At 40.0% G+C, this 18,260-nt stretch overlaps 1 protein-coding gene and 1 non-coding gene across 3 annotated transcripts in view; both read right to left on the reverse strand.

Annotated features, from left to right (window-relative positions):
* SLC25A16 (solute carrier family 25 member 16) overlaps nt 1-11,289 on the reverse strand; it is a 28,893-nt gene extending 17,604 nt beyond the window's left edge. Inside the window, 3 exon segments of one of the 2 annotated variants that reach the window (NM_174672.2) lie at nt 40-173; nt 5,036-5,128; nt 11,146-11,289. In NM_174672.2, the coding sequence (NP_777097.1) occupies nt 40-173; nt 5,036-5,128; nt 11,146-11,269 (351 nt within the window). In that variant the 5' untranslated portion in view covers nt 11,270-11,289. 2 annotated transcript variants of the gene reach the window in all.
* Nucleotides 11,290-15,420: 4,131 nt separating this feature from the next.
* On the reverse strand, nt 15,421-15,492 carry TRNAY-AUA (transfer RNA tyrosine (anticodon AUA)). Its single transcript has one exon. It is a non-coding gene; the product is annotated as a tRNA-Tyr (tRNA).
* Between the last annotated feature and the right edge of the window lie 2,768 nt (nt 15,493-18,260).

Here is an 18,260-nt window from a genome sequence, read left to right on the forward strand (position 1 = left end):
ATATAAAAGAGGAAAAAAAAAAGATAAAAGTTCAAGTACCGTTTTATATTGCTCAAATGCCATAAACTGGATTGCACCATAGGGAAAAATTCGAATCATCATTGCACCATTCCCTTTATACAATCCAAGGTATCCCTCCTTTTTGGGAACAGCACGCAATGTAGAAAATACTCCTATTTTCAGAAAGATTTTTAGAAGAGAAATACTATTACAACAGAGAAAACTACCTAAATCCAAATTTTCATGACAATCACAGATAAAAATTACTATGCTATCATTCATGATATAATTTTGCTTGATGAATTACATGAATAGTAATTTCTGTATAACACTTAAAGCTACTTAAAATACATCATATGTCCAAATAACACAAACATTCCTCATGTAAACATGTCGAACATGACTGAGTGACTAGCACAGCATGTAAACATGTAAAACATAGCAAGAATAGCTACAAGTTTTGGTAAACTGTTAATTAAATCTAAAATAACCAAAAAAATTAATAGAAATTATATTCAAAGTCCAGATATTGCAATGCAGATGACTAGGTATCTAGAAGGATGAAGAAGGTTTCCTAGACTGACCCAGATACATATGTGGTTTGTTTAAGCAGGAAACTGCTAATAAAAGAAACAAAAAACCTACAAATTAAGAACTATTTAAGAACTATTTACACAAGTACACAGCACCACCTATGATATATTCTTACCATAAATAAAAAATGAACCTATATCCAATCAAAGTCTAGATTTAACTATCACTTTACAGAAAATATGGGTGATACAAGAAGACACTAAATAATATGGGACACTGGTGGTCCAGTGGTTAGTTCACTCATTAGTTAATTAATTAATTTTTAAAAGTAACATGGGACATAACAACCAAATTCAGACCATGGAGGATTCTATAGGATAAATAACCCAGTTTTCTTTCCCCATAAACAAACAGGAAAAAAGTAAAGAAGTATAGGAAAATGTTATGGGCCACAAGCAATATATCAACCAATTCTAACACTGTAACATATGATGTCATATGAATCCTGATTAAACACACAAACTGTCAAAACAAAAAGAAAGTTGACAAGACTTCCATGGAAATCTGAACATTTAATGAATATTATATGTTAATAAGGGCTTCCCTGGTGGCCCAGAGGTTAAAGTGTCTGCCCGTAATTATTATTATTATTATTTTGGGGGTGGTCTTTCTAGTCTAGAGATGTATGCTGAGGCAATTATGAATGGAATAATATCTGGAGCTTAACTTAAAATATATGCCAGTGGAGAGAGGGAATGGTATAAGAAATGGAATTGACCATATGTTGCTAATTGTTGAAGTACAGTAATGGAAACCTGGGTCTCATTATATCATTCTCTCTATTTCTGTATGCTTGAAAGTTTCCATAATAAAAAGTGAAAAAAAAAGCTAAATTCAGGGCATATTTTTATTAATAGTATACTTCAATTAGTACAGATAAAAGACTAACTTCTGGTCTGACATATTGATGTTTATTATTCCAATAATACCAATCATTAATTCTGTTTGTAGTACAGACTTCTACATTCCATTATTAAACTATTTAAATTATATCATTAAACTATTTAAGTTCAAGTTTCTTTCTAAATTTTCCAAACAAAAATTTTATCAAATATGAAGGTAAATTTCAAAGTTTAGAATTCAAGAAACCTTTTGATCTCTTCCCAGAAATTAAAAATGGTAGGTACTTATTAATGTCCAAGAAAAGATAAACCCTAAAGCATTTTTAATAAACAGATATCTAAGTGAACTAATTATTTAAAATAATTCTATTTATATATATAAACATATATACATATAATACATAAAGTTCTTCCAAAATATATGAATAATAAAACTAAATATATTTAGACACCACCCCTAAGATCTATCAAAAACACCTTCCTGCTGGAAGAGAAGACTAACATTAAGCTCAGTTTAAGATACTCAAATGTGTTTTTAACAATTTAGGGGTAATTAAATTTAGAACAATGGCCACGGAGCAGGAACAGGAAGCATAGATCAGGTTTCAACTGTACTGATAATGCTTATTTCTGAAGTTCTGTGTGGCTCCAAATATGTTTATTAAATTATTCTCTAAGACTCTTTGTTACAAATATTTAAAGAGAAATAATTAGTAGAAGTGAAATAGAGTACTTTCAAAAAAGGAAATCAGGAGACAAAGAGCAAGGGAGGGTGGCTGGGGAGGACACAAGAAAAGCACAATGAACAGAAAACACAAATCTATAATTGAAAAAGAAATCTAAATTATATAAATTCTTCTGTTAAAAGCCAAAGACTCTCAAATTCTGTTAAAAGGCCAAGTCCAGCTATATGCTTTTCACAAACATCTCACCTAGGGAAAAAAAAACCAAAACACTGGATGTTGAATGTTTTCAAATGGCATTTAAATATCCCTTGAGATAATTACACTGTTTTTTCTCCTTCAACCTATACTTTGGGAAATTGAGATTTTTCTTTATGGTATAACACTGAACGAATTTTTGCATGTGTTATAAGCATATTTGGAAAGAATATATATTCTCTGTAGGGTACAAAGTCTTCTGTGTCTATGTTATATCAAGCTTGTGTGTTATTTAGATCCTTTTCTATATCCTTCTTATTTTTATCAAGCTAGAATTGCAAGGAACATTTAATAAAATATAAGCATACACTTGTGTATATACACATAACCTCTGAAGGGAAATGGAAGAAAATTATAAAAATGCTTAATTCTAATGAAGAGATAAAGAGGGAGAAAGGTGTTTGCTTTTATACTTTATGAATTATGAACTTGTGAAAATATTGTACATTCAAAAAATAAAAATAAAACATAAAGACAGCAAAATTAAGAGGATTTTTAAATAAGCCTATTATGATTCAAATCCCTATTTTTATATCACATTGGTTATAAAAAGTTAAATGGAGGTCAAAGATTTTCAATATATTACAAGAAAAAAATTCCTTACACTCATTGCAAATTGGGGAAGAAGAAATTCTAGTTATAACCCTTGTTTTTCATTTGGTCAGAATAATTTTGATTCAAAATAAAGTTTTTGATGCCTTGGAAGTAATGCTATACACTTTTTAAAAGAAGCTAAAGTGGAAGTCTTATTCAATAGCATATCTTTTTCATCTTTGTGAAAAATCATGTTTGCTTTTAAATTTAAGCAAAGCTTAAAAACTACCTTATGCATGTAAAAAGGGAGGCATCTAGAATAAAATGCCCAACAACATTTTTCAAATAAATTAAAAAGCCACTAACACTTTTTTTTGGGGGGGTTGTATATTTCAAAGATACATGAAAGTACACCAATATGTTCATTGCTGCATTCCAGGAATTCTATTTCAAATTCTGAATGCCTTGTAGGGTACACTGCAACCCATGGCATGCAGCCCTATAGAGCGTGAAATCTAATGTGAATATGTAACCTAATGATTACAAATCAGGAAACAAAACAACATACATCAGCATGGGGAGAAGTTTAAAGGAATGAAACAATACTGCTCAGACATTCATATGTTGGGTCATTGTTAAACACCACCAGATACTGAGTAATATAACTCCTTTCATCCTCAATTTAGACAACAAAAGAAAATCATTTCCTTCCTTTCCAGTTTTATATATAGTCTCTCAACAATTTCAAATATCTGATTCTTTCTATACCTGAGTGAGCAGTAGGACACGGAGATATTAGCAATTTTTTTCTTTCAATTTAAAGAGCAGATTTATTTACTGACAATAAAATGAGCCACAATAAATAAAAATAAAATCACATTTTAAAAACCCAATTGTTAAAATAACTGAATTATTCACTCTGTTAAATATCCTTCTTATAAAATGATGGATAGATTATGCAGAGTATACATCACTGAAGCATAAAACTGTAAAAGCAACGGAGTGTTATGAGTTAGTTGCCTTGACCTAACCTTTTTCTTGGTGTCTGTCCACATTAATTTTTTTGTTTTAAATCTTTTGCTCTCTAAAAGTTAATATATGTTCAATATGTATTACAAATAAGCTTAGAGGAAAAAAATTACCTATAATCTCACCATTGAAAATTAAGCACTTAATGTTCATATTTCTCCTTCTAGCATTTTCTCTAAACAGACATTTACTTAGACAAAATGCAATGTCATTAGATCATTTGCAATATTTTTTCATTTAACTGTTATAAACATCCTTCCTAGTCAGTTAATATTCTTTTATAATTTTTATAATTGCAAAAGAGTCTATAATATGGACTTATTTATTTAAATAATACTTATTATTTAACTTAACCAATTCTCTATTATTAAACATTTTGGTTGGCTCTTATTTTTTAAACCAACAGAAATAATACTTTGATTCTTGTATATACCTCTTTGAGCATATTTCTGATTACTTTCTTAAAACAACTTCTAGAACTAGAATTGCAAAGCCAAAGAGGACCTGTCTTTTCAAGACTTTGATGCATATTATCAAAATGCCCTCCAAAAAGAGCTATAAAAAATTCTTATTTCCACCAATGATATGTTATTAGAGTGTCCAAGTTAATTAAAATAGCTGATTTTTATGTCTGTAAGGAACAACTAAGGACTTGATATTTCTTTAACAATGCAAGTTTATCAATATATACTAACTGCACTGGATTCTGTTTGTCCTAAGGTATCTACAACACACACTTAAGCGTTTAAAGGAACAACCTAATCTGTATCACTAACTGTATTTTTTTTTAATCAAGCTAAGCTGTTAAGTGTGTCTGTTAAGGATGTGATTTGTTAGTCTCCATAAACAAATATGTAGTAATTACTTAAATGATTCAAAGATTTTAGTTCAGAGTACATTAGTACCCTAAAATGATAACTACATAACCACTATCACAAATGAAAATATTAAAATGGTAACAGCTACATCTCCTGCAAATTTGCCTCCAAACTTGAACTCCCTTTTGTGTCCTCTTTCCGCTATAATTCACAACTAGAAACCAAGCCAGCAAAAGGATAACATTTTCATTTTTATCTTCAGCATCTGTCAACTCACCCAAATGTCTGTAATGGTGGTTGTGAGCTTGTAACAAAACCTTTACTCGATCCAAGGGAGCAACTGTTGTTTTGGCACAGCATCCAGCAATACCTACAAAATTTGAAAAGATCAGAAAGACATGGCATACCATTTCTTTCCAAACAGAAATCATGATTAAATTTATTTGGCTAATAAACAAATAATAAATAAACAAATTTGGCTAATAAATAAAAAATAAATAAATTCAGACACAACTGAACAGATGCGAAGAACTGACTCGTTGAAGAGTCTGATGTTAGGAAAGATTGAAGGCTGGAGGAGAAGGGGAAGACAGAGGATGAGATGGTTGGATGGGATCACCGACTCAATGGACATGAGTTTGCGTAAACTCTGGGAGATGGTGATGGACAGGGAAGCCTGGCGTGCTGCAGTCCACAGGGTTGCAAAGAGTCAGACATGACTAAGCAAGTGAACTGAACTGACTGATTCAGCTAGCAAACTCTAATCTCTCATTTGATCCCCACAAATAGAACTGCCCAGAAGCAGAGATATGAAGACGATTGGCTCCCATTCTCTATAACTTAATAATTGAGCATGTCAGGCTTGAAAATAAGTTCAAAGAGTGTAAATCTGCCCCTTAATTGCTGATGAACACTGGAATCTTGCTAAATGTGGTGATGGGACAGACACTTGGAGGTATTTACACAGCTACAAGACTCTGTTTGAAACATCTTCTTCTGGATGACTTCTCATAGAAATAACCAAATTTAACCCATAAAATTCCGTTATTCATTTACAGCACAAGAAGTTTATTCTTACAAGTTACCCAGATTATAGTACTTTTGTTACAGAAGGCTGAACAGACTGAGACATTTTTGTGAAGTACCTTACATGTAATAACCACTCAACCAAATGAGTTACTACTATTATAAAAAGGTAGACAAAAAAGTCCTTGGTGTCTTTTCTATGATTATGTTCAGCTCTTCATCATTGCATATTTGTTAAGAAAGATGCAAGAGTACTGGAACTTTGTGGGTCCCTTCACTACTACATTCAGTCATCCAGCAATTATGTATTTTGTCCCCACCACATGCCACTGTGCAGACATGTTGATGAGAGTAAAGTACATACATGGGCTTTAACATAAATCAGAATCCAGTTCAGTCCTACTAGCTTGGCATGCTTCTAAGGTGATAATATATAAAGACTTTTTGCTGTATACAGTTTGTGTTCCCCAAAATTCCAAATCGGGAAAGGAGTACACCCAGGCTGTATATTGTCACCCTGCTTACTTCACTTATATGCAGAGTGCATCATGCAAAATGCCAGGCTGGATGAAGAACAAGCTGGAATCAAGATTGCCAGGAGAAATATCAATAACCTCAGACATGCAGATGACACTACCCTTATGGCAGAAAGTAAAGAAGAACTAAAGAGCCTTTGATAAAAGTGAAAGAGGAGAGTGAAAAATTTGACTTAAAACTCAACATTCAGAAAAATAAGATCATGGCATCCAGCCCCATCACTTCATGGCAAATAGATGGGGAAACAATGGAAACAGTGAGAGTCTTTGTTTTGGGGAGCTCCAAAACCACTGCAGATGGTGACTGCAGCCATGAAATTAAGACGCTTGCCCCTTGGAAGAAAAGCTATGACCAACCTAGACAGCATATTAAAAAGCAGAGACATTACTTTGGCAACAAAGTCCGTCTAGTCAAGGCTATGGTTTTTCCAGTTGTCATGTATGGCTGTGAGAGCTGGACTATAAAGCAAGCTGAGCACCAAAGAATTGATGCTTTCGAACTGTAGTGTTGGAGAAGACTCTTGAGAGTCCCTCGGACTGCAAGGAAATCCAACCAGTCAATCCTAAAGGAAGCCAGTCCTGAATGTTCATTGGAAGGACTGATGCTGAAGCTGAAACTCCAATACTTTGGCCACCTGATGCGAAGAGCTGACTCATTTGAAAAGATCCTGATGCTGGGAAAGATTGAGGGTGGGAGGAGAAGGGGACGACAGAGGATGAGATGGTTGGATGGGTTGGATGGCATCACCGACACAATGAACGTGAGTTTGAGTAGGTTCTGGGAGTTGATGATGGACAGGGAAGCCTGGTGTGCTGCAGTCCATGGGGTCACAAAGAGTCGGACATGAATGAGCGACTAAACTGAATTGAAAATTTGTATGTTGAAAACTAATTCCTAGTGATGGTATTTAGAGGTGGGAGGTGGTATTAGAGGAGGTAATTAGGGCACTCATGAATGAACCAATCCTCTTATAACAGAGGCCCCAGAGAGACTTCCCTAGTGGTCCAGTGGTTAAGGCTCTGTACTCCCGCTGAGAGAAGCAGAAGTTCCATCCCAGGTCAGGGAACTAGGATCCCACAAGCACCATCCCCCGCAAAAAGAGGCCTCAGAGATATCGTTGGCTTATTGCACTGTGTAAAAACACAGTGAGAAGTTGACAGCTATGATGAAGCGGGGTCTCCCCAGATAGCTGCTGGTACCATGACCTTGCACTTCCTGGTTTCAAGAACTTGGAGAAAGAAGTTTATTCTTATGAGTTTCCCAGATTATTGTATATTTGTTTTAGAAGCCTGAACAGACTAAAGACACTTTGGTGAAGTACCTTATATGTAGCAAGCACTCAACCAAATGAGTTTTTACTATTATAAAAAGATGGACAAAAAAAGTCCTTGGTGTCTTTTTCTATGATTATCTTCATCATCACATATTTATTAAGAAAGATAAAAGAGTACTGGAATTTCCTGAGTTGCTTCACTACTACATCCCCAGAGACTAGTTCAGGGGCTGGCATTCAACAGGTACTCAATACCTATTTACTCAATGAATGAATGAATCTTACTTTACAAAATTGTTTAAAATGTAAGACAAAATCATTTAAAATCCACACACATTTACTTAATAGCTCAGCATGTAACTGGTACTAAAATCCATATTCTGAGATATCCAGAAATAAGTTGCCTATTTGTACTCAAATATTAAATCCACATGTAAGCTTCTATATCAAGCTTCTCTTATCTGAACTAATGGAAATAACAGTCATGGTCACTCAAAATTGAGGATAAACTAAAAATAATTTGCATTGGGGTATATTTGGTTTCAGAATAGTTTGTTATTTTCCCAGTCATTATGAATTAACCATATAAAAATTATTTAGAATCTGCCGAATAAGTAGTTTCTTTTATAATATCTTGTTCATCATATTACTTTATAGCTCGATTAATCATTACAAAAGTCCACTGAGTTAGGTCAAGTAGCCTTTATCTTCATTTTAAGCAACTTGAGATATTTGCCAAAGACCACTGCTAATCATCAGCAAAAAAACAAGTATGCTTTCCTTTGTAAGAGTTACTAGGTTAAGAGATTCAACCGCAGGCACTGTGCCTAGGCTTTTACAGGTACTTTTTTATTTAATCATTACAATTACATTCTGAGGTAAGTACTCCTTTTTTAATATTGATTTGTTTATTTGGCTGTCCCACACAGGGGATCTTCATTGCAGCATGCGAACTCTTCTCAGTACATGGGATCTTAGTTTCGTGATCCAGAGAAACGTCACCCAAATCAAAAAAATGGAACATTACCAGTCTCCCAAAAGTCCCTCTCTTATACTCAAATCACTATTTGTTGCTTCTCAGAGACAACCAAATGTCCTCTGAGTTCCAACAATATGAATTTAGCTTTGGCTATTTCTGAGCTTTATACAAATACAATCACACAGTATGTAGTGAGTGTATCTGGCTTCCTCCTGTTCATTATTACACTTGTGAGATTCATACACATTGTTGGTGAGGCAGGAATTTACTCATTTTCAGTGTTACTAGTATTTCACTCTATGATAATACCATATTTCAGTTATATATTCTAACACTGATGGACATGTAGGTTGCTTCTGCTTTAGGGATAGTATGAATATCAAAGATAAGAACATAAATACATATGTTGGGTATATACCTCAGAGTGGAACTGTTGGATCATAGCTGGATCAACTGCGGGTATACAAATGCCCATAGATAACCACACAACCAGTTCTCCAAAGTAACTGTACCAATTTGCACTACCATCAGTAGCATATGAGAGTCCTAGTTGTTAACCTGGCCTACATGGTACCAAGACTCCAGTGTCAACATCACAAAATATAACATGCCCAAAACTGAATTCTTGATCTTTCCCTACCACTATCATGAAAGCTGTTCCAACTACAGGCTTCCTGTTTCAACTTCATCCTTTCAGGTGTTCAGACCAAAATAAGTCCCCCTTGACTTCTCTTCCTTACCCTATCTCTAACCTGTCAGAAAACCATGTATTCTTTTCATATTCAGATTATCATAATTTTTCACCACCTCCCCTGCTACTAACCTGATTCAAGTACCCATCATCTAACATCTGAATTATTGCAAAAACCACCAAACTGGCCCCCCATCTCCCATATTTACATCCCTACAGTTATTCTCCACAGAGCAGCCAAAGTGATCCTTTGGAAACATGTCATATCAGGTCACTTCTCTACTACAGACCTGTAATGGCTCCTTACTTCACTCCAATAAAATTCATAATCTTTACAATGGTTTGCAAGACCCTTCACTTCCTGTCCCCTTTAACTTTCTAACCTCCTTCCCCCATCAATACCACTTGGCTCCAGTTGCACAGGTCTCACTGATGTTCTTTGAGTGATAAGGCCCTCCTTGACTTTGAAGATTTTGCTTTAGCTTTTCTCTCCACCTGGAATGCTCCACCTTAGAAATCAACTTGCTAAACTCCATCCCCTTTTCAAGTTTGCTTGTGTCATTCTTCCAGTGAGACGTACCACAAATTATCCTATTTAATACTGTACCAGTTAGCTTCTCCATTTCTTTGGCCCATTGTCCTTTTCACTTCTTCCCATTTCACTCTAATACACCGTACAACTTATTTTTCCATGTTGTTCATTGTCTTTCTCACCACAAGTCCTCAACCAATATAAACTCTAAGATCCTTGTTTTGTTCCCTGATGTACACTAAGCTTGTAACAGAAACAGAGCAGGCACTCAAATATTTCCTTGTATAAATAATGACCTTTTTATCAGCTGCTGCTGCTGCTGCTAAGTTGCTTCAGTCCCGTGTCTGATTCTGTACGACCCCATAGACGGCAGCCCACCAGGCTCCCCTGTCCCTGGGGTTCTCCAGGCAAGAACACTGGAGTGGGTTGCCATTTCCTTCTCCAATGCATGAAAGTGAAAAGTGAAAGTGAAGTCACAGTCCTGTCCGACTCTTCCCGACCCCACGGACTGCAGCCTACCAGGCTCCTCCGTCCATGGGATTTTCCAGGCAAGAGTACTGGAGTGGGGTGCCATTGCCTTCTCCGTTTTTATCAGCAGAACAAAATAATTATTAATACTACTGCAACGTACACATATCTTTCTACAAGTGCTTATAATGTGGAAATTTTAAAAAGTCCCAGCCTTAAATGATTAAGTGATGACAACCCAGTCAATTAAGAGAGGGTAGAGACTGAAACATCTCTTTATGGGAAAGCAGAAGAAATTTCTGAGAGATAACATGAAACTTCCGGCCCCACAGTCACACCAACAGTAGGGTTGCGCCAGCTACATGTCAAGTAGCTATTGCACAGTTTGCTAGAACCACCGGAACCAGTTTTGGTTGTAGACAGTTTTGCACAATTTCCCAGTCATTCTTAAACAGCTGTCTTCCAGTATTTGTTTGTTTGTTTGCTTGCTTGCTTGCTTTTAAGTAAACAGCAAAATCCAATTCTACACTCGATAGTGCGCAGTCTCTATAAAAGAGAGGAGTGCCCAGCATGTTTCACTGAAACCCTGGGCTCCTTTACGGGGCTCCCCTCTTTTCCCTGCTATCCAAACTTGAAGAATGGGTGCCTGGTTATGCCCTTCCACATCCCCAGCCTATCCTCGAGGCCGTTTCTCCCCAGAATCCTGCTGTCAGTAGTCCAGTAATTATTAGAAAGAGATTACAGCAGGTTGGGCAAACACCTGGCTGGGCATTGGAGCAGCCAGAGTTGAAGAATGTCATCTCGGCCGCTTACACCCGATCTGCCCGGGATCCCGCCCTGGCCACTCCGCGCGCTGCCAGGTCCCCCAGGGGGACACCCACCTCCAGCCAGGAAGGAGCGCAGCCAGTAGAAGTCTCGGCGGGCGGCGGGCCCTCCGGCTCCTGCCGCCTGCGGCATCGCTGGAGGTGGCTCGGTGGCTGCCAGGGCCGCCGCCGCCGCCGCCATCAGGACCAGGGCCGCGTCGGGAGCTTTGGTCGTCAATTTACAACCCAAGGGCCCTAGCCATGGACGGAGCAGGCAGTGACAGGGCACCGACCGCCACGCGGGCGGGGCGGAATACCACGGGCAGCACCGCGCGACGCGGGCTGATTGCGTATACCAGGGGCGGGGCCTGGGTCAAGGCCCGCTGGGGGAGTCGCCCCGGCAGGGCGCCTCCCCTTCACCCAGCTTCACCCCGCGTCCCTACTTCTGGCTTCGCTTTTCAGGCCTCTTCTGTTACAGAGAAAAAGGGAAGTATGGCCAGGGGAGAAGATCCTTTCCAAACCCGCCGCCTCAGAAAGCTCTCTCCCGTGCTGTAACCGTCCATCGGGCTGCCTTCTGAATTCCCTAAAATGAACCTTTTTCAGAACCAAATTTCGGTTCTTCACGCCTTCCAGGAACTTATGGAATTGTACTCACATTGCACACTCTTTCTCACCAAATCAGTTCTGCCTTTTCTGAACTTCTTAATGAGCCTCAGTTTCTGCCTCCCTAACCCCCTACTAGGAGAAGGCAATGGCACCCCACTCCAATACTCTTTCCTGGAAAATCCCATGGGCGGAGGAGCCTGGAAGGCTGCAGTCCATGGGGTCGCTGAGGGTCAGACATGACTGAGCGACTTCACTTTCATTTTTCACTTTCATGCATTGGAGAAGGAAAGGCAACCCACTCCAGTGTTCTTGCCTGGAGAATCCCAGGGTTGGGGGAGCCTGGTGGGCTGCTGTCTATAGGGTCGCACACAGTCGGACACGACTGAAGTGACTTAGCAGCAGCAGCAGCAGCAACCCCCTACTAAGCTTCAATTCCATTCCCATCAACTCTGCCAAAGAAATAATTGCTAAAGCAAGATCTCTCTTTGGGGCCCTAGGAATTACGCAAATACTTCTGCTTTGCCAGGACTTTCTGAATCTGTGCCTTCTGCTTAGCTCTGGATTTCCGCCCTGTTCCCCACCAACTCCTAAACTCCCAGGAACTTCCAAGTTTCTTCTTCCTGGTCCCACTGCATTATAGACTGTCTTTTTAAACCACCCCTTACCCAGCACTATTCTCTTTCTGAGCATCCCTCATCAACTTCAAGTTGACCAAAATTTATTCCTATTCACTGTGACCAAAGTTGTTCTGAACTTTTATCCTCTCAGAGAGTATCTATTAAGATTTTTGTTAGTATTTACTCCAACCTTTCCTATTTTTGACACTGGTCCCCCATTTCTCTTTCTATGGATAAGCCTCTGCAGTCTTTCTAGCCAACATTTATCACTAATGAAGAATTCAGATTTCAAACTTGTTTTTTCCCATCTTCCTAATACTCAATTTCCACCAGAAAATACTATCATTATTTATAATTTGCCTGTCTAATGTGAAGAATTTAAAGGCCCTGAAAGTGTGGATAGTTGCAGAACATTGTGATTGTAATTAATGCTACTGAATTGTACTCTTAAAAATGGTTAAAATGGTAATTTTTTTGTGAAGTATGTTTTATTACAATTAAAAAGTACATGAAAAACTTCCATAAGATTTTTTTATATATCCAAAAAGAGAAAGATCTATGCTTTCTTATTAAATAACTAGCAAAATTGTCTGGTTCCTAGTCCTAACATGTATTTTTTTTCTGTCCTGTAAGCTGTACTGGTATCTCTTCTCATCTATTTCCATTTCAAATGAAACATACCTTATAGATTTAAATTATCACATAATGGCCCTCAACTCCAAAACTGAGTCCAGGTCCAAGATGGAAAGTTTATACACATGATAACTGACAAGTCTAGTGACTTTAAATAGCCAATTATTTCTTCTCTACTCAGCTGGCTACTATTAAACTACTCAACCTACAGATGTTACTACACACAACTCTCAGAGATCTTACCCAACCTTAGAGTTTTAAATTATTCTTGCCTGGAAATCCCATGGACAGAGGAGCCTGGTGGGCTACAGTCCATGGGATCGAAAGAGTCGGACACTACTTAGTTACTAACCCACCACCATAAGAGTTTTAAATAGCATTTACAGGTTGATGGGGCTTCCCTTGTGGTTCAGCTGGTAAAGAATCCACCTGCAATGTGGGAGACCTGGGTTCAATCCCCAGGTTGGTTAGATCCCTGGAGAAGAAAATGACAACCTACTCCAGTACTCTTGCCTGGAGAAATCCATGGACAGAGGAGTGGGACAGGCTGCAGTCCATGGAATCGCAAAGAGTCAGACATAACTGTGTGACTAACTTTCACTTTTTATAGGTTGATGACTCCCAATCTCCAGCCCTTCCCACTCACTCTCCAACTGTATTGATTCATATTTCCCATTTCACCACTCGTTCATCTAATTGGCATCTATTTGCCATTGGTGGTGGTTTAACACTAAGTCATGTCCAACTCTTCAACCCCATGGACTGTAGCCTGCCAGGCTCCTTCATCCATGGGATTTCCCAGGCCAGAATACTGAAGTGTGTTGCCCTTTCCTTCTCCAGGGGATCTTCCTGACCCAGGGATCCAACCCAGGTCTCCTGCATTGCAGGCGATCTCTTGCATTGCAGGCAGGTTCTTTACCAACTGAACCACCAAGGAAGCACATCTATTTGCCATATTCAAAACTAAATTCCTCATCTTTCTTCGCAAACATGCTACACCTGCAACCTTTTCTCATTTCATTAAATCACAACTCCATCGTCAGTCCATAAATCTTGACTAATTTCCTAAATACTCTCCCTACTTTCTCTTGCTTCCTACTATCTGTTCCCAAGATGGCAATCAAATCAGTTTTTTAAAACCTAAAGCATATCTTGTCACATCTTATCCCAAAACCCTTTGATGGCTTCGCATATCACTTGGGGAATTCCTACAATGGTTTACTGTTATGTCTCTGACCTCAATGCCTAGAACTTCCTTCAGTTACACTGGCTTCTTTGTTCCTCATAAATACCTGGCATGCTTCTCCCAGGGCTTTGCACAAGCTGTTCTTTCTACCTGTACTTCTTTACCCCTAGGTATTCCATGTAACTTCCTCCAATCTCCTGCTTCAGATTTTATACATATGTAAGCTTGTCAACCTCCAGGTCTTGGTTTTGCTGACTGTATACAGCTTCTCCATCTTTGGCTACCTCTGTTTCATTCACTACGCTGAAGCCTTTGACTGTGTGGGTCATAAACTGTGGAAACTTCTTAAAGAGATAGGAATACCAGACCATCTTAACTGTCTCCTGAGAAAATTGTGTGCCAGTCAAGAAGCCACAGTTAGAACCCTGTATGGAACTGCTTGGTTGAGGATTGAGAAAGAAGTATGACAGGGCTGTCTGTTGTCACCCTGTTTATTTAACCTATACGCTGAGCACATCATAGGAAATGCCAGGCTGAATGAGTTACAAGGGGGGAATCAAGATAGGCATGAGAAACATCAGCAACCTCAGATATGCAGATGATACCACCCTAAAGGCAGAAAGTGAAGAGGAACTAAAGAACCTCTTGATGAGGGTGAAGGAGGAGAGTGAAAAATCCAGCTTAAAACTCTGAGTAAAACTAAGATTATGACACCTGGCCCCATTACTTCATGGCAAATAGAAGGGGAAAGGTGGAAGCAGTGACAGATTTTCTCTTCTTGGACTCTAAAGTCACTGCAGATGGTAACTGCAGCCATGAAATCAGAAGACGATTGCTTCTTGGCAGGAAAGCTATGACAAACCTATACAGTGTGTTGAAAAGCAGAGACATCACTCTCCCAACAAAAGTACATAAAGTCAAGGCAATGGTCTTCCCAGTAGTCACATACAGTTGTGAGAGCTGGACTGTAAAGAAGGCAGAGCGCCAAAGAATTGATGCCTTTGAATTGTGGTGCTGGAGAAGCCTCCTAAGAATCCCTTGGACACCAAGCAGATAAACCAGTCAATTTAAAAGGAAACCAACCCTGAATACTCATTGGAAGGACTGATGCTGAAGCTAAGTAAGTAAGTGAAGTTGCTCAGTTGTGTCCGACTCTTTTTTTGTTTTTTAACTTTTTTTTTTTTTTTTTCTTTTTTTTGTGTGTTCGACTCTTTGTGGCCCCATGGACTGTAGCCTACCAGGCTCCTCCTTCCATGGGATTTTCTAGGCAAGAGTACTGGAGTGGGTGGCCATTGCTTTCTCCAGGGGATCTTCCCAACCCAGGAATCGAACCCGGGTCTCCCGCACTATAGGCAGACGCTTTACCACCTGAGCCACCAGGGAGGTTGGAAGGACTGATGCTGAAGCTAAAGCTCCAGTATTTTGGTCGCCTGATGCAAACAGCCAACTCATTGGAAAAGTCCCTAATGATGGGAAAAATTGAGGGCAGAAGGAAAAGAGGGCATCAGAGCATGAGATGGCTGGATGGCATCACTGGTGCAATGGACATGAACTTGGGCAAACTCTGGGACTCCCAAACTTTGGGAGATAGGGACAGAGAGGCCTGGCATGCTGCAGTCCATTGGGTTGCAAAGAGTTGGACACGACTGGGAGACTGAACAGCTAGCTTCTCAAGGAGGCTTTTCCTGACTGTAATATTTAAAATTACTACCCACTTCACCCTCACCCCTACCAAAACTCATTCTCTTTCTTTTCCTTTTTTAAGACGAAAAGGAAAGAGTGGCTTTATTACTTTTCCAAGTAAAGGGGGAACATAGTAGGCTAGTGCCTCAAGAACTGTGCCTCCATGCCTGGTGAGGATATGTGTCAGTTGCTCTGTCATGTCCAACTCTTAGTGACCCTATGCTGTAGCCCACGAGGCTCCTGTGTTCATGGGGATTCTCCAGGCAAGAATACTGGAGTGGGTTGCTATGCCCTTCTCCAGAGGACCTTCCCAATGCAGGGATCGAACCCGGGTCTCCTACATTGCAGGAGGATCCTTTACTTTTTGAGCCACCATGGAAGCCTAGGTAGAGATTATATAGTCAGGCAAGGGTATGTGATAAGGATCAAGGCAGTAACAGTCTTCATTCCTTCTTCTGTCAAGTTTCAAAGGGGTGAGGTTGCTGACAAGATTAGGGTGTGTGCAGTGGTGGTTGGATCTCCTTAATCTTGATGAACCTCAATGGTCCCTTTAATCTTGCCTCAGGTGGTTTCCTGGCTGCTTCTCCTTTGATTCTCAACTGTTCTGCCCTTAGGAATTCAGAGAAGGTCATGGAGGCTGGAGTCTTGCTCTGGGGTGATCAAAGAGAGTTCGCTGCATACAGGCAGACCACTGGAGCAGGGGTGATGGAAAACTGCAGGATGAGGAGCTCTTGAGGGTCCTTGAAAGCCTTCTTCAAAGCTGTGCTGCTTCCCTGAGGTGTGGGGGAGGGGAGCGTGCAGAGGTCACTACAGTGGTGACCCAGTGACTCCTGGAAGGTGGGTGCCTGGCCTGGAAGCCCAGCTCTGTGGCTTATTTGATAAATATACCCTCCTCCTCTGAGCTTGGAGCCTCTTCATAATTTGAGGCAGTTCTCCCCGCCCATACCCCTTGCTCCAGGAGTAAGATATGCTCTGTGGACCTCAGCAAGGCAACACCAGGAACTCAGTCTTAGGTGCTCTCCCTGAGGCCGGGAGCCAAAAGCCAAGTCTCCTGGGACCTGAGAGGGAGACAGGAGGGGCAGGGAGGAGACAGGGAGAGAACCAATGACTCTTGTGCCTGTTTTACAGGTGAGGACACTGGGCCCTGAGGGGCAGTGATCCAGCAGGGCTGCCCCAGGACCAAGGTGACTAGATATTTTCAAGCACTGAAGCCCACAGCCTTCTGGCTAAATTAAGTCACTAATGTGGCCCTCCTGCTTAGAACTGATCCTCCCAGTTTGGTGTCCTTCAGCCTGGTCAGTGGCCTGCAGATGGCACTGAACCCTGGGAGTCTGATCTCATGGCCAGGGGCCCTGTGCAAAGAGGGGAGGAGGGGAGAGAAAAAAGGGAGGGAGGAGGGAACAGAAGAAAAGAAGGGAACCGAAGTTCATTGTCTCTTTTGTCTTCTTTTTTCTCTCCTTTAGTTTTTTGTCATGGTACTTATCAGTGCTTATTAAATATATATATTGGATTCCCCTCTTAACTCAGTTGGTAAAGAATCGCCTGCAATGCAGGAGACCCCAGTTCAATTCCTGGGTCAGGAAGATCCCCTGGAGAAGGGAATGGCAACCCATTCCAGTATTCTTGCCTGGAGAATCCCTTTGATAGAGGAGCCTGGCAGGCTACAGTCCATGGGGATGCAAAGAGTCGGACATGACTGAGCGACTAACATTTTCACTTTCTTCCAGAGCACTACTGGTTTTTCCAGTAGTCATGTATGGATGTGAGAGTTGGGCCATAAAAATGGCTGAGCCTCCCATAAAAATGGCTGAGGCTGATACTTTCAAACTGTGGTGCTGGAGAAGACTCTTGAGAGTCCCTTGGACAGCAAGGAAATCAAACCAGTCAATCCTAAAGGAAATCACCCCTGAATATTCATTGGAAGGGCTGATTCTGAAGCTGAAGCTCCAATACTTTGGCCACCTAATGCAAAGAGCCGATTCACCAGAAAAGACCCTGATGCTGGGAAAGATTGAGGGCAAGAAGAGAGGGCAATAAGATGGTTGGATGGTATCACTGACTCAGTGGACATGAGTTTGAGCTAACTCAAGGAGATAGTGAAATACAGGGAAGCCTGGCATGCTGTAGTTCATGGGGTCACAGAGAGCCGGACTCGACTTGGCAACTGAACAACAATAAGAGCCGAGGCACAGTAGTTGTGGTGCATGGGCTTAGCTACTCTGCAACCTGTAGGATCTTCCTGGACCAGGGATTAAACCCATGTCTGCTACACAGGCAAGTGAATTCTTTACCACTGAGCCACCAGGGAAGCCTGTAAAATGTTTTTATTATCAGTCTCCCCCCACTAGCATGTGAGCTCCATGAAGGTAGGAATTATCTGTTTTGTTTGGTTGCTATGTCTTTTGACACTGAATAGATAGTAAATATTGATGGCTCTACTTAAAGACCAACTTTTTCTATGACTTTCA

The sequence above is a fragment of the Bos taurus genome, chromosome 28 (assembly GCF_002263795.3).
Source record: "Bos taurus isolate L1 Dominette 01449 registration number 42190680 breed Hereford chromosome 28, ARS-UCD2.0, whole genome shotgun sequence".
Lineage (NCBI taxonomy): Eukaryota > Metazoa > Chordata > Mammalia > Artiodactyla > Bovidae > Bos > Bos taurus.